Source organism: Neovison vison, chromosome 7, assembly GCF_020171115.1.
Source record: "Neovison vison isolate M4711 chromosome 7, ASM_NN_V1, whole genome shotgun sequence".
Classification (NCBI taxonomy): domain Eukaryota; kingdom Metazoa; phylum Chordata; class Mammalia; order Carnivora; family Mustelidae; genus Neogale; species Neogale vison.
Window position 1 is genome coordinate 103,718,250 of NC_058097.1, and position 12,138 is coordinate 103,730,387.

Genomic DNA, 12,138 nt, shown 5'->3' on the forward strand with positions numbered 1-12,138 from the left:
GTTTTAACTCCACAGTTGAATTCAACTTAACAAAAGCTCAAGGAACTGCTAAGTATTTTTGAAACTCGCATATGCTGTTCAATATTGTGGAAACCAACTGGATTAAGAAATGTGATGTTTACTTGGATACTTTCTTTATCAACATTGGAATTAAACCCTAAGCTCAGATTTCAGCTCCCATCGTGTGTGTTACGTGGATTGAATGTACATTTCAGGGCTTAAACCAAAGGGCTGCGGCTCGGCACATATTTCTACATCAGGCTTGTGATTTGTCCAGAATGACCCAGTATATATCGCTGACCTACAGTGAAGGACAGAAATAATATCTATCCCAGATGAATGATGCTTTTAAATTCGATGTCTTTTCTAGGAATAGCTTCGCAGCTAAGCTAGACCGGAAGGGTTATTAAGATTTGTGTGTCTACCCTAAGTTCTTTCATAGGTGGGCACTTCTGGCCTGTATCTGTAAAGTCATTTTTACAGAATGAGAACAAAAAACCAGGCACCAATCCACACTCATACTTACTAAGTATTGAGACAAAAGGCATCCAGCGAGACCATCTCCGACCAAGGAGGGTTGCATAATTCAGCTATTAGTGTAGATCATTTGTCTCAATCTGGGAGAATTATCTAAGCCCAGCCACATAGGTCGGATTGTGGTTTCTTTTACTACGGACTGCCTTCAAGTTTACTCAGAGTGACATTACTGGAACGTGGGTGAATCCATGTTCAAGTGCTCCAGACTGGCCAGTGCCATGACACCGTATTAACATATTTGCCGAAATGAAACCCTACGTAGGAAAGTTGCCATTTCTATTAGTTATATATTAACCCCAGAGAGGCTTGACGTCCATCTTCTGCCATGGAGAGCTCATAATTCAGAGAACAAAGATGGCCGGTTCATGCCGGCCAGACTCTGGGTAATCAGTTTCACTTGCATCTGGCAGCAGCCCCTCGTGTTCTCTCCCATCTGAAGGGGCATCGTATATGATCAGGGATCGAGATGATCAGAGGCACAGTGTTGTAGTCGTGAAAGAAAACAGTGTCCTTTTTCAAGTCAGGATGGTCCATGAAGCAGATAAAAACGGACAATTGTATCTACCTGTTAAGGTCAGGAAGGCTCCTGAGAATTAGACCACACACAGTGCTGGGATCCTAGAGGTCGGGAAGGAGGGTCCCGTTTGAGGTTGTCCAGTCTCAGCCGGCACTCACTTTGCAGCTTATCTGCCCGAAAGGCTCGTGGTCCCTCCCTGAAGGGTGACAGTGTCTGTCCTCTCCAGGCAGCTGGATCCGGAAGGCCTTCCTTGCCCCGTCCAATGCTCAGTCTTCCCACCTCTGCCCCTCAGTCCTCTGGGTGAGAACTCTTGGATTTTCCACTAGCTTCCACTCTCTGTCCCTTAGACACACTCACTGGTCTTCTCCGTTTCCCATGCCATGGGTTCAACCTTTTGGCTTCCTGGTGGTCCCGTCCCAGAGAGTTTCAGTCCCCGGCCGCGCCCCTAATGTTTTGTGGAGCCGGTGTAGACAATGCAGATTGCCAATGCAGATTTCCATGCAGTGACCTGCTCCCTTGTTCTGGATGGTTCCCTGTTCTGGGCACCATCAGGCAGCTGAAGTGTTAGCGCTGTCGCCATTTCCTCATTCTCTCGCCTCCTCTTGAGCTTGTGGTCAACTAAAACGCTCAGCTCGTTTTTACACAGACAGCACTGAGGCCACACACCTCCTTGTCCTGTTCTTATGCAATTGATTGCTTCACCAAAAATGCAGAATTTTGTATTTCTGCTAAAAATTGTTTTGTTTGTTGCAGCCCGACGTTGCAGCCCTTCCTTGGGGAAGGCTCTCCCTTCCTGGGACGGTACTACCGGTCCCCTTCCCTCTCAATGCCAGAAGCCACCTCTAATCATTTTGACGACCACCAGTGCCACATATACAAACTCTTTCTGGCTTCAGAAACATTTTAGTCCATCTTCCTGGCTTTCCTCAGAGCTGTCCTTAGAGGTCTGTAGGTCTCGGGCGTTTCAAGCCACATGGACCCACCCCCACCCCGTCCCCCACCCCGGTTTTGTGTATGTGTCTTTAAAGTAATAAGGTCTAAGAGTGGTGACTCCCACTTCACAAGGCCCAAGGGCAGGCAGCTCGGTACCCTTCCCCAGTCCAGCATCGGTATTAGCCGTTGCCTCCAGTCTCGCCTGGACACTTGAATGAAACGTCTTTGTCCAAGCCACTGATAAAAATGTCAGCTGGGACAAGGTCAAGTGCAGAGCCCTTAGAATGCTCTCTTGACTTCCTCTGGGTCACTGGCTCCGATGGAGCCCCTACCGCCACGGTGCTCCTCGGGATTGTGATGACATTTGTGGAAGGCTCAATGATTTCTTCAGTAAAGTTGGTTACAGTATAAGCTCGTTAGAACAGCTCGGTCTTTTGCTTCATTGCTTAGTTAAGTCTAGTATTTGTCTAGACTAAGCCTAGATAGGGGTGTCTCTTCTTAAGAGGAGAGAAAAGGCTTCCAACCTTAGGCACAGAGTTAGCAACTTTCTAATGGATCCTAATATTCCTCTTCATTAAAAAAAAAAAAAAAAAAGGGGGGGGGAAAGCAAGCAAAAGCCCGTCACTGAGCCTGATCGCCACACCCTGCCCGCTCCTGTCTCTAGGTGGAGCCCTGCTGCTCCTTGGAGCCTGCCGCCGGTCAGTCGGCTAAGCCTCAGTTATAATTGGGTTGGTTTTGCTCACCAGCCGATAAGAGCTAAGCTAAATTTGGGTCATGAAGACCATTAGGGTAGATCATCTGTCTGAAAGTTAATCCATTCCTTAGTCTCTATTATGTTGGCCAAAAAGAAGACAAACCATCTATGAACATCGTAACGGGGATTGGTTTGACCCGTGTGTCTGGAGGTCCTGGTGATAACGCAGAGCAAAGAAAGGTTGCCCACCCCCATTCTCCCACAGCTCATCCTCCCTAGACTCATTTTAGAGTCTAGCACATAGACTCTGGTATCTGAGTGACTGGGACTAAGTTCCAGGTGCCATTTACATACTAAGCGAGACCTTTGGAGGCTGATTTGCACAATCTGTCGCTAGCAGAACACTTTTGCTGTGTGCTTATTTGAACATTGACTGGTAAAGAAATTCATATGAAACCTTAATATTTAAGGAAAAGAAGAGGGGCAAGGAGTTGAGATCAGAAGAGACAGACAAAAAATGGAATTTCATGAGCCTTGAGTCTTTAGCTGGTGGAGTATCCCACAAATGCCACAAAAAAGAGAGAGCTTTGAAATTCTGGATTCATTGGAAACTGGATCTTTCTGTCACCAGGAGGAATTCCTCTTCCATACAGCCTAGGTGCCCACGTATAAACACTGGAAAGGGTGCCTGTATTGAGCAGTTAGAGTCTGGCATATTCTGCCTGCGGGCACAGGTAGAGGACACTGGAGGACAATGTTAGGGGGCTTCTTCTAGTTTATTTACATATTCCTAAAGACTTGTGTGTGAGGTCATCAAATGTGCATATGAAAAGAACCTGGAACTTAAAATTTCTGGAGCATGACCAGTCCTATCCTAATGTGTTTCTGTGTGTTCGTATCAGATTGTCTTCACATGAGCCACACCCCATCACCAAGTGGTCAGGACCAAGGCATAGCCCACCATTCCCTGAGACACACAGGCCAGAGGTCAGGCTACCGGAAACGTCTTGTTCCTAGCAACTACTTATTCTGAAAGCCACAAATCCGTAGCGATCTGGGAGAGAAACAAGAAGACTCAGATTTGAAAAGCAAATAACTCCATATGATATCGCCCTTAAAAAAACGATCTTGATTCACACAGCCCTGGCATGTGACAGACAAGCTTCTCGGTGATGTGAACTTGGCAACCACGTTTGACATGTTGGCCCACTGTCCCTCTGGTCTCTGCATGCTCGTTCCTCTGTTCTCACTTTTTCTTCATTTCAACATCACATGACATCATCCAACATTTCCCTCCTCGTTCCTCCCAAAAGCTCTTTGCGTTTAGTGGGCTCTTACTAAATGTTCGCTAACTCATTTGCGTTTCCTGGGTTGCATCGCTGTGTCTCTGGCCTCTGTTCTTTCCTTTCTCTATCTGAACATCAGGGACAACCAGGCACTTGTGCCGTCTAATAAAAAGAACAATGCAGGTATGATGGTTTTCAATCCGGGTATGAAAACAGACACGCCGTCAGCATCGTAGATTCCCAAGTGCTCGATAAATAAAATACCTGAATGTGGGCAGGGAAATATCCAAGCCTCTGTGCTTCTGAGCTGACTCATGAGTGCCGTGTTGGGTGACAGCGGTGCACGCTCGAGCCCGCATGCCATCTGGGCGTTCCTCTGGAAGCTGGCCACAGCAGAGTGTGCTGGCCTGAAAGTTTCCTGCCCCACGACTTTAAAGAATTCATGCACCCCATTCCTGATATACCTCTCTGCTCCTTTCTTAGTTCCTTTTTTTTTTTTAAGATACAAACTTGATTTTTAATAGGATGCATGCAACGAGTTAGAAAAATGCATGAGCACAAAATGGCATTCGTTGTTTTGCGATCGACTAACAGATTCCAAAGGAGGAAACCTACCCTCTACGTTTATCTCTAGATTATGTGGTTCGTATTAGGGGTGTCCTCAAATATGACGAGAAATGCTCAAGACATTTTAAAACAGAAGCAGTTGAACCCGTCTGCTGGTGTCCATGTGTATGCCTACCAAAGATTAGGAAAGACTTCTCCTTTGAATGATACATCATAATGTGCGGAAAGGGGGGGGAACATGAACTGCCTCCTAACTTAAAGTGGGTGATAAACACACCATTGAAAGTGGGTCTTGGACAAAGTTCTGAGTTAAAAAAAGCAGCTGCATGTGCACGGAACACAGTGTTATACATCAATGTTCTGAAGCAACATGTTGTAAAATTTTACTGCTTTCTTGTTGTGTTTTATATCTTGTTCTCTCCAGGCTTCGTGGACTCGACCAGAGAAGCAAGAGGTATAGCTTACCTGACCACTAGCCAGTCTTTAGTTTTCAAAAGCATTCTAGCTTAACTCACCATTCCAGTTCAATAACCAGACATGCTAAACTAATTAGTCCTAGAGTTAGATTAAAGAATAGGTCGATAGTGGTAGACGTTACTTAGCAATAGTGGCGTTCTAGGGTGAGCAAGCAAGCTGTGTTGGGAGTGGATGAACAAAATCCTTATTACTTCTTAAAATTGGATCTTATTCTCTTGCTGGTGCTGGTAAAAATCACATCCAGGTAATTATACTTACAGAAATAAATCGCTCCAATTCCCAGGCCAGGCGTTTCGAAATGACAATTTTTTTTTTTTTTTTTTGACTCTCACCTGGTTGATGGGGCTTTGGGTCATAAAGTCACAGAGTCAGTGGTCTAAAAACCCACTCAACCCTTCCCAGCTCAACTCATCTTGTTGCTCGCTTGTTTTGTAATGATTGGTCTCGGTAAATGATCACATCACATCCCATTTCGTGTCAAAGCAATGCAGACGACATCTCTTCTTGGTTTGCCCAAACTGCTAAACACACGTATGTCACTTTCACAGAGCATTAAATTTATGAGATGAGCACGATTTGGCACAAGCGGTTGTATGTTTTTTAGAAGTCCGTAGCATTTAGCCCTTAAGATTTCTCCGACTACTTGCTTCAGCTTGGGGAATGTGGGACTTTGTTTGAAAACTGAAGTTGAATATTAATCTTGAGAATTCAATGTTACCCACCCAAGACCCTAATTACAATCACGCCTATCGTTGTTTTCACTGATTTATGTAATTAAGTGACAGAGAGTGAAATAAGAACCAGTATGTTTCCAATGGGGTTCGAGGATCCAACCCACAAGTATTTCTTTAAAAACTAGCTTTTGTCTCTTCTCCAGAGGAAATTTTGATCTTGTAATAGTATAAATGTAGACTACGGGAATCTTATACACTATATTCTAATCGGGTAACCCGGTCCTCTTGGTCTCCCAGAAATGATAATTATTCGGAACACGTAACTCTTGTGTTCAGGTCGTGGCTATAAATATTTAATGCTGTTTAATATTGAAGAGTTGACTGCCTGTCCCCGGGCACTGATCCTAGTTTCTGCACGTGAACACACGGTCGTGATCAAACCCAGTGTCTGATAAGCTCTCTTCGTATCCTACCTTTTTCCTCGTCATGGGGACTGTAGTCAAGTGCGCATCTTGCTGAAATCGCCCCGTGCTGTCCCATCCTAGTGTTGTATTGCCCCAAAGTCACGGACCCACTGGGATTGGGGGAGGGAGAAAGAAGGGTTCATTATCACCCGCTTCTGAGCAACTACAGATCTCATTCTGTTTGGCCTTCTGCATCTTGCCCTGTCATTCTGATGTGGACCTGGCTGGAAGGGGAGGGGAAATTCATCAGGGAGCATTAAGGGAGGGTAGGAGAATTATTATTATTATAAGTGGAAGTAATAGATTTCCTCCCAGGAAAGCAGACAACTCACTTCCGTTCTCCAGAAGTATCCTTATCTTGAGTATCTCACTCTGGATGTAATTGACTTTCAAGTGAGTGCCGCCCCTGGGGCTCAGAAGTTCCATCCCTTCCTATTTGTCTCATTCAGAGACAAAGACTGTTAAGTCCAGATGAGTTCCAGAGAAAGCTTGGGCTATGGCCAGTTTTGTTCTGTAAGCTCGGAAAATTAGCACTTTCACCTGGAACAAGGGATGCAAAAAATGTTTTGTTGAGAAGGTAACTATAATTGCCCTACATGCTATTTTTGCAAAACAGGGTCTTCTTGTCCCAGCTGTCCTTCCATTCTTGCCCAGAGATCCTCCGCTTCCTCTGCAAGGCTGAACTGTCAGCAGGACCCGTACCTGGATGGCTCACAGCTGGCACTCCTTGCCTTTGTCCTGGTGCCACAGTAAAACGTTTCAGACAGAAACAGTCTAATCGCACTGGAAGTCTGTGCGCTTCCCCTCGGAGCGCGAACTGGGCATCTGACAAATTCCCATCCCCAATCCTGCCGTGAGCCACCGCGAAACAAGAATTCTGTGTAGAGGACTGTCTCCTGGCCTCTTGACCCCATGAAATGAGAAAATTTTCCACACAGAGAAATTTAGACCACCTAGAAGGGGAGGAAATCATGGCTGTCAATGAAACCACTTCCCAAACTTCTCTTCAACCACTTTCTAGAACATTCTGAGTAGACTGGTCATGCCCTGCTTTGTTGTTGCTACTGTCCTCTTCTTCCCTACATGACCCTCTTTGCATCTTTTGCTGCAATATCGCTTCCATTGTGGAAATGTTCTCTTGACTTCCCAATGATCTGGTCAGTTTTCCATGTTTGTGGGTGTTGAGCCCAGGACAAACTCGTCTGTATGACACACGATCATAGTTCAGCCGCTGGCCGGCGTCACGGTCAGCTGAACCCGTGTTCTCACTGAGATAACCAGAAGGGCAGGGGGTAGATCTCAAGCCTTTTCTGCCTTTATCCCATCGTGTCTGGGGCAGAAAGGAGTGGCAAACCGGTCAGGTCAGCCCTCTAGAGGTATTTGCAAGGATGTCCTCAATGCCACTCGCTTAGACTGATGGGTTCATTTTTGGATGGCTCATGGAAGTGCCACTGGGGTGTATTGGGACAACCCTGTCAGCCCACAATAAAGGGGGTCCCAGGATCCAGAGACCTTGTGATATGTCACGGCTTTCTAGTCAAGTGCTCCACACCTATCTGTGGTCACCTCTCACTAATGTGAGCATCTCCTCAGCCAGTCAGCCTTGCAGACCTACAGGTCAGATGGGGTGAGAGCCTGGGCTTCAGGCGCTCCTCTGAGAGCAGAATGGCCCGTAGGCAGTGGTGATTTTGCTCGGCCGTCTGCCTCCTTGCCTGCACTGGTGTTCAGCTTCCAGATACCTACCTCAGTGGGGCTTAAATGCCTGAGGTGGATTAATTCCATCAGCGATGGTCAGAGGGACTTCTTGGGTCCCTTAGGTCTGTGGAGACTGCCCCACAAGGCCCATGGAACCTTGTTTTTGAACTGCCCAAACCGGCTGTGTGTGACATTGCGATTCTGGGTTTCGGGCTTCCAAACCAGCACATCAGAAGAACCTGAACGAAACAGGTGTTCTTTCATTCTTTAAAGGCCCAGCCCCATGGGATGACAGGTGCCATATGGAAAGCGCTCCCCTGGCCCTCTCCACAGAATATCATATGCTAGAGATAAGAACGTGGCCCAGCCTACGAGGAGTGAGACTCCTTCTTCAGATTACCAACTTTCTTGAGGATCTGACCTTGGGCAACGCGCCCAGACTTTTCCTAGGCTGGCAACCATTTCACTTCGAGCATCAAGGCAGGAGCCCCCTGGACATATTCCAGGACCCATTGCCTAGGGATCACAGGCTTATTCCCCTTTTGAACAATCACTGGAATTCCAGAGACTCGGGAAGCCAATTATGTTATCAAGGGCTGGAATGCAGAATCTGGTGGTGGCTTCCTGGGACTCTGTGCCACTGTCCCTGGAGAGGGGGCCCAGGGACCCTCACTTCCAGCTCAACATCTCCTCACCACCGAGCTGTTGGACTTTGAATGAAATTATTTCACTTTTAAGCCTTCAGGAAGGCGAGGCATCTGCAGAAATACAGGTTTCTTGTATAAGTGTCTGCACTTGGTGCACTCTGATTTCCCATTATGCATGCGTGCACCATGGAGCTGCCAGATGGGCAGACGCCTGGAAGGAAAGCACAGGGCGCAGGTTTCCCAGAGTCTCAGGACGCAGAGCTGTTGCTGCTGGACCATCCACTGGCCAGGGCTTTTGCTTCCATCTTAGACGTACCAAACAAAGTCGTCTTGGGGGACCTTGCTTGTCCTTGCCCCGAACCAATCTTGGCACGGAGTCTAGGCTGCTTCCCATGAACTGGGTCCCATTTTCTATTTTGGATGCACTCGAGTTCCCGTGGCGCTCTCCAGAGCCTCCCACACTAGCTGGGACCGTAAGTAAGAGACACGGGCACAGCTTGGGGAGAGAAGGTGAGACTGGTCCCAGACTAGAGGTGGCCCGGTCTCCTCCCCCCGCACCGCCGTGGGCTCTCACGCACTCTCTTCCCTCCTGGCAGACTCTGGACGGGCACTTGGTGGTGCACAGCCATGCCCGCGTGTCGTCCCTGACCCTGAAGAGCATCCAGTACACGGACGCAGGAGAGTACGTCTGCACGGCCAGCAACACGATCGGCCAGGACTCCCAGTCCATGTACCTGGAAGTGCAGTGTGAGCCACAGCTGTGGAAGGATGAGGGGAGGGGTCTGTGCAGGGTCGGGCTGAAAGGGGACAACGGCAGCCAGGACCCAAGCTGCATCCCCCTGGCTCTGCTCACGCTCCCGGTGGCAGTTGCCCGAGCCATTCCAGAGCTCTGTCCCAAGTCATCCCCTGACACATCCCAAGCTCACGAGCACTTCTGTCCTCCCACACGGCTCATAGGACCGCTGAACCAGCCTGACCTTCACTACACCCCAGCGCTGGCTCTGTTTGGGGCGCCCCCGCCCTCCAGGGGCTGGGAGACGGGGCGTGCAGGGCTCCTATGTAGTCGTGGTCTTCCTGATCGGCATTGCGGTTCCTTGCAGATGCCCCCAAGCTGCAGGGCCCCGTGGCCGTGTACACGTGGGAGGGGAACCAGGTGAACATCACATGCGAGGTATTTGCCTACCCCAGTGCCACCATCTCGTGGTTTCGAGACGGTCAGCTGCTGCCGAGCTCCAACTACAGCAATATCAAGATCTACAACACCCCTTCCGCCAGCTATCTGGAGGTGAGTCGGGGCGGGGGCAGGGGAGTGGGGAGAAGGCACCGTCCGACTCCGGATCGGCTCCTCTATGCAGCTAACATCTTCTCGCTTGCTTCTCTGGCATCCTGACCAGGGGAGCCATCGGCTACAGAAGAAACTGAGCCTCAGCCCTGCCCCTTTTCTCTCCCTGGGGCCAGGTTATGGCCCGGGAGGCCAAGGGTGCCTCTTCTCCCTGGCCCCGTGGCAGTTCTCTCTGGCTTCAGGCTGGGCTGGAGCTCATGGTTCATGCTTTCCTGGTTCTTTTCTTATTCGTCCAATAAATAAAGATCTGAGTTGGTGGCCATTGCTTGGGACACTCAGAACCCACGAGTTCCTTCTTTCCAAAGGTGACCCCAGACTCCGAAAACGATTTCGGAAATTACAACTGTACAGCAGTGAACCGCATTGGACAGGAGTCTTTGGAGTTCATCCTTGTCCAAGCAGGTGAGCCCCCTCATGGCTGCACTACCCTTCCCCTTGCTGGCCTGGTCCATGCCCTTCGGTGACGCCAGGAGAGTGAAAGAAGAGAGGACAGGGGGCCAAAGACAGACAGAGAGGGTCAGGAAGCAGGGAGCCTGTGGAGGCTGGAGGGTGTGGGCACAGGACCTTCGGGGAGACGATCATATGGTGAGGTGGGCTGGGCGACGGGATCTAGGTGATAAGAATCCCAAGAATGAGCAGAAACGAGAGACTTGCCTTGTGGCCGAGAGTTCTGTCCTGGACGTGGTGGGGCTCACCAGGGTCTCCATCTGTGCCCTCCCCACAGACACCCCATCTTCGCCGTCCATCGACCAGGTGGAGCCATACTCTAGCACAGCACAGGTGCAGTTTGACGAGCCCGAGGCCACCGGTGGGGTGCCCATCCTCAAATACAAGGCAGAGTGGAGAGCCGTGGGCGAGGAAGTGTGGCATTTCAAGTGGTATGATGCCAAAGAAGGTAAGCGGGGGGGAGCGGGCACTCCCTTTAGGAGGATGGGCTGCTCCGTGTTGGGCAGACACTGCACCCTGACAGCCCACGGGGGTGGCATGGCACACCGCTGTCTGCTGCTGAGGGTACTACAGGCCAAGCCCTGCCAGCCGTTCATCTCCTGGGCTGCAGCCCATCCCCGTCCCTCGAGAATTAGGGCGCGCTCGCATCTCCTCTAGAATTGTAGGCCTTCCGTGCCCTGGTACCCGAGGACCTGCTTCCCAGGGCCATGCCAAGGTGGGCGAGGCCGTGTCAAGCACGTTCCAAGCAGAAGCACTGCTTAGGTGCTGGGCACACCCAGAGGAGTCTGGCCACCCCTGCCCTGCACCTTTGGGGGTCCGGCGCTGCGGGTTCTCTGCCATCACCCACCCTCTGTCCTGCCTGGTGGACTCAGGGACTGTCATGTACTTATGGTGTTGACCAAATAACGAACAGCCCGAGAGTAAAGTCTGCTCTTAAATCCATGCTGTGATATATTTCCAAACCCGAAGTTCAGAAGGTGACCCTTGGATGCCTGCAGTTTGAAGATTCTGAGCCCAGACCATTTTGCCCCAAGGACCGAGTGTATAACTGTGTCTGACTCTCCATTTGGGGTTTAACCAGGTCTGTGAAGCTTGCTTTGTTTTTGTAGAAAGTCTTAATTCTGGTCCTGTCTGTGGTGATGGAGCAGCCCCCTCCCAACCCAGTTTTACTGAGAATTTGTTTCACCAGGACGCTTTCATCACTGTTTTCAGTTTGGGGGGAGGGGGCCTGGGAGGAATTTCTGTGAGTCCGGATTGGAGCCAGGAGAAGACAACCTCTTTACCTCCCTAACTTCCTCTGAAAACTCACACCACATTCATGGCGAGTTGGTCCCTTGTTACAATCTGTCCAACTAGCTTTTTTTTTTTTTCCTTTTTGTCATGGCTACAGCTGGATGAAATACAAAATGTTTATATTTTTAAATTCAAGTATGATGAACTTTCTAGTTTTATTTTTGTTGTAGCAAAATATGTAGAATCTGAAATTGACCATTTTGGCCACTTTTCAGTGCAGTTTCAGTACACAGTACACACAGCATTAAAGTACATTCACATTATTGTGCAGCCGTTACCACCATCCATCTCCAGAACTTTATGGTGATCCTGAACTCAGCACCCATTCAACACGAACTCCCCGTCCCACCTCCCGCTGGCCCCGGCAATGGCCATTCTACTTCCCGTCTCCGGATAGCTGACTGTCCCCAGGACGTGAATGAGTGGAATCAAACCATCCTCGTCCTCTTGTGTCTGGCTGATTTCACTTAGCGGCGTCCTCGGGGTTCATCCACACCGTAGCCCATGTCAGAGCTTCCTTCCTTGTTACGGCTGACTGATTCTCCATTGAGTCCACAGCCCATTC

General features: G+C 49.3%; 1 protein-coding gene across 20 annotated transcripts in view; it reads left to right on the forward strand.

Annotated features, from left to right (window-relative positions):
* The window catches only part of NCAM1 (neural cell adhesion molecule 1), a 301,507-nt gene that overhangs the window by 248,896 nt on the left and 40,473 nt on the right, over positions 1-12,138 (forward strand). For 12 of the 20 annotated variants that reach the window (XM_044257834.1, XM_044257840.1, XM_044257841.1 and 9 more), the window contains exons 9-13: positions 4,959-4,988; positions 9,088-9,238; positions 9,592-9,776; positions 10,139-10,235; positions 10,558-10,728. In XM_044257834.1, coding sequence (XP_044113769.1) covers positions 4,959-4,988; positions 9,088-9,238; positions 9,592-9,776; positions 10,139-10,235; positions 10,558-10,728 — 634 coding nt within the window. The remainder of the gene's footprint in view (positions 1-4,958; positions 4,989-9,087; positions 9,239-9,591; positions 9,777-10,138; positions 10,236-10,557; positions 10,729-12,138) is intronic. The other 8 variants (XM_044257838.1, XM_044257847.1, XM_044257846.1 and 5 more) reach the window with 1 other exon arrangement.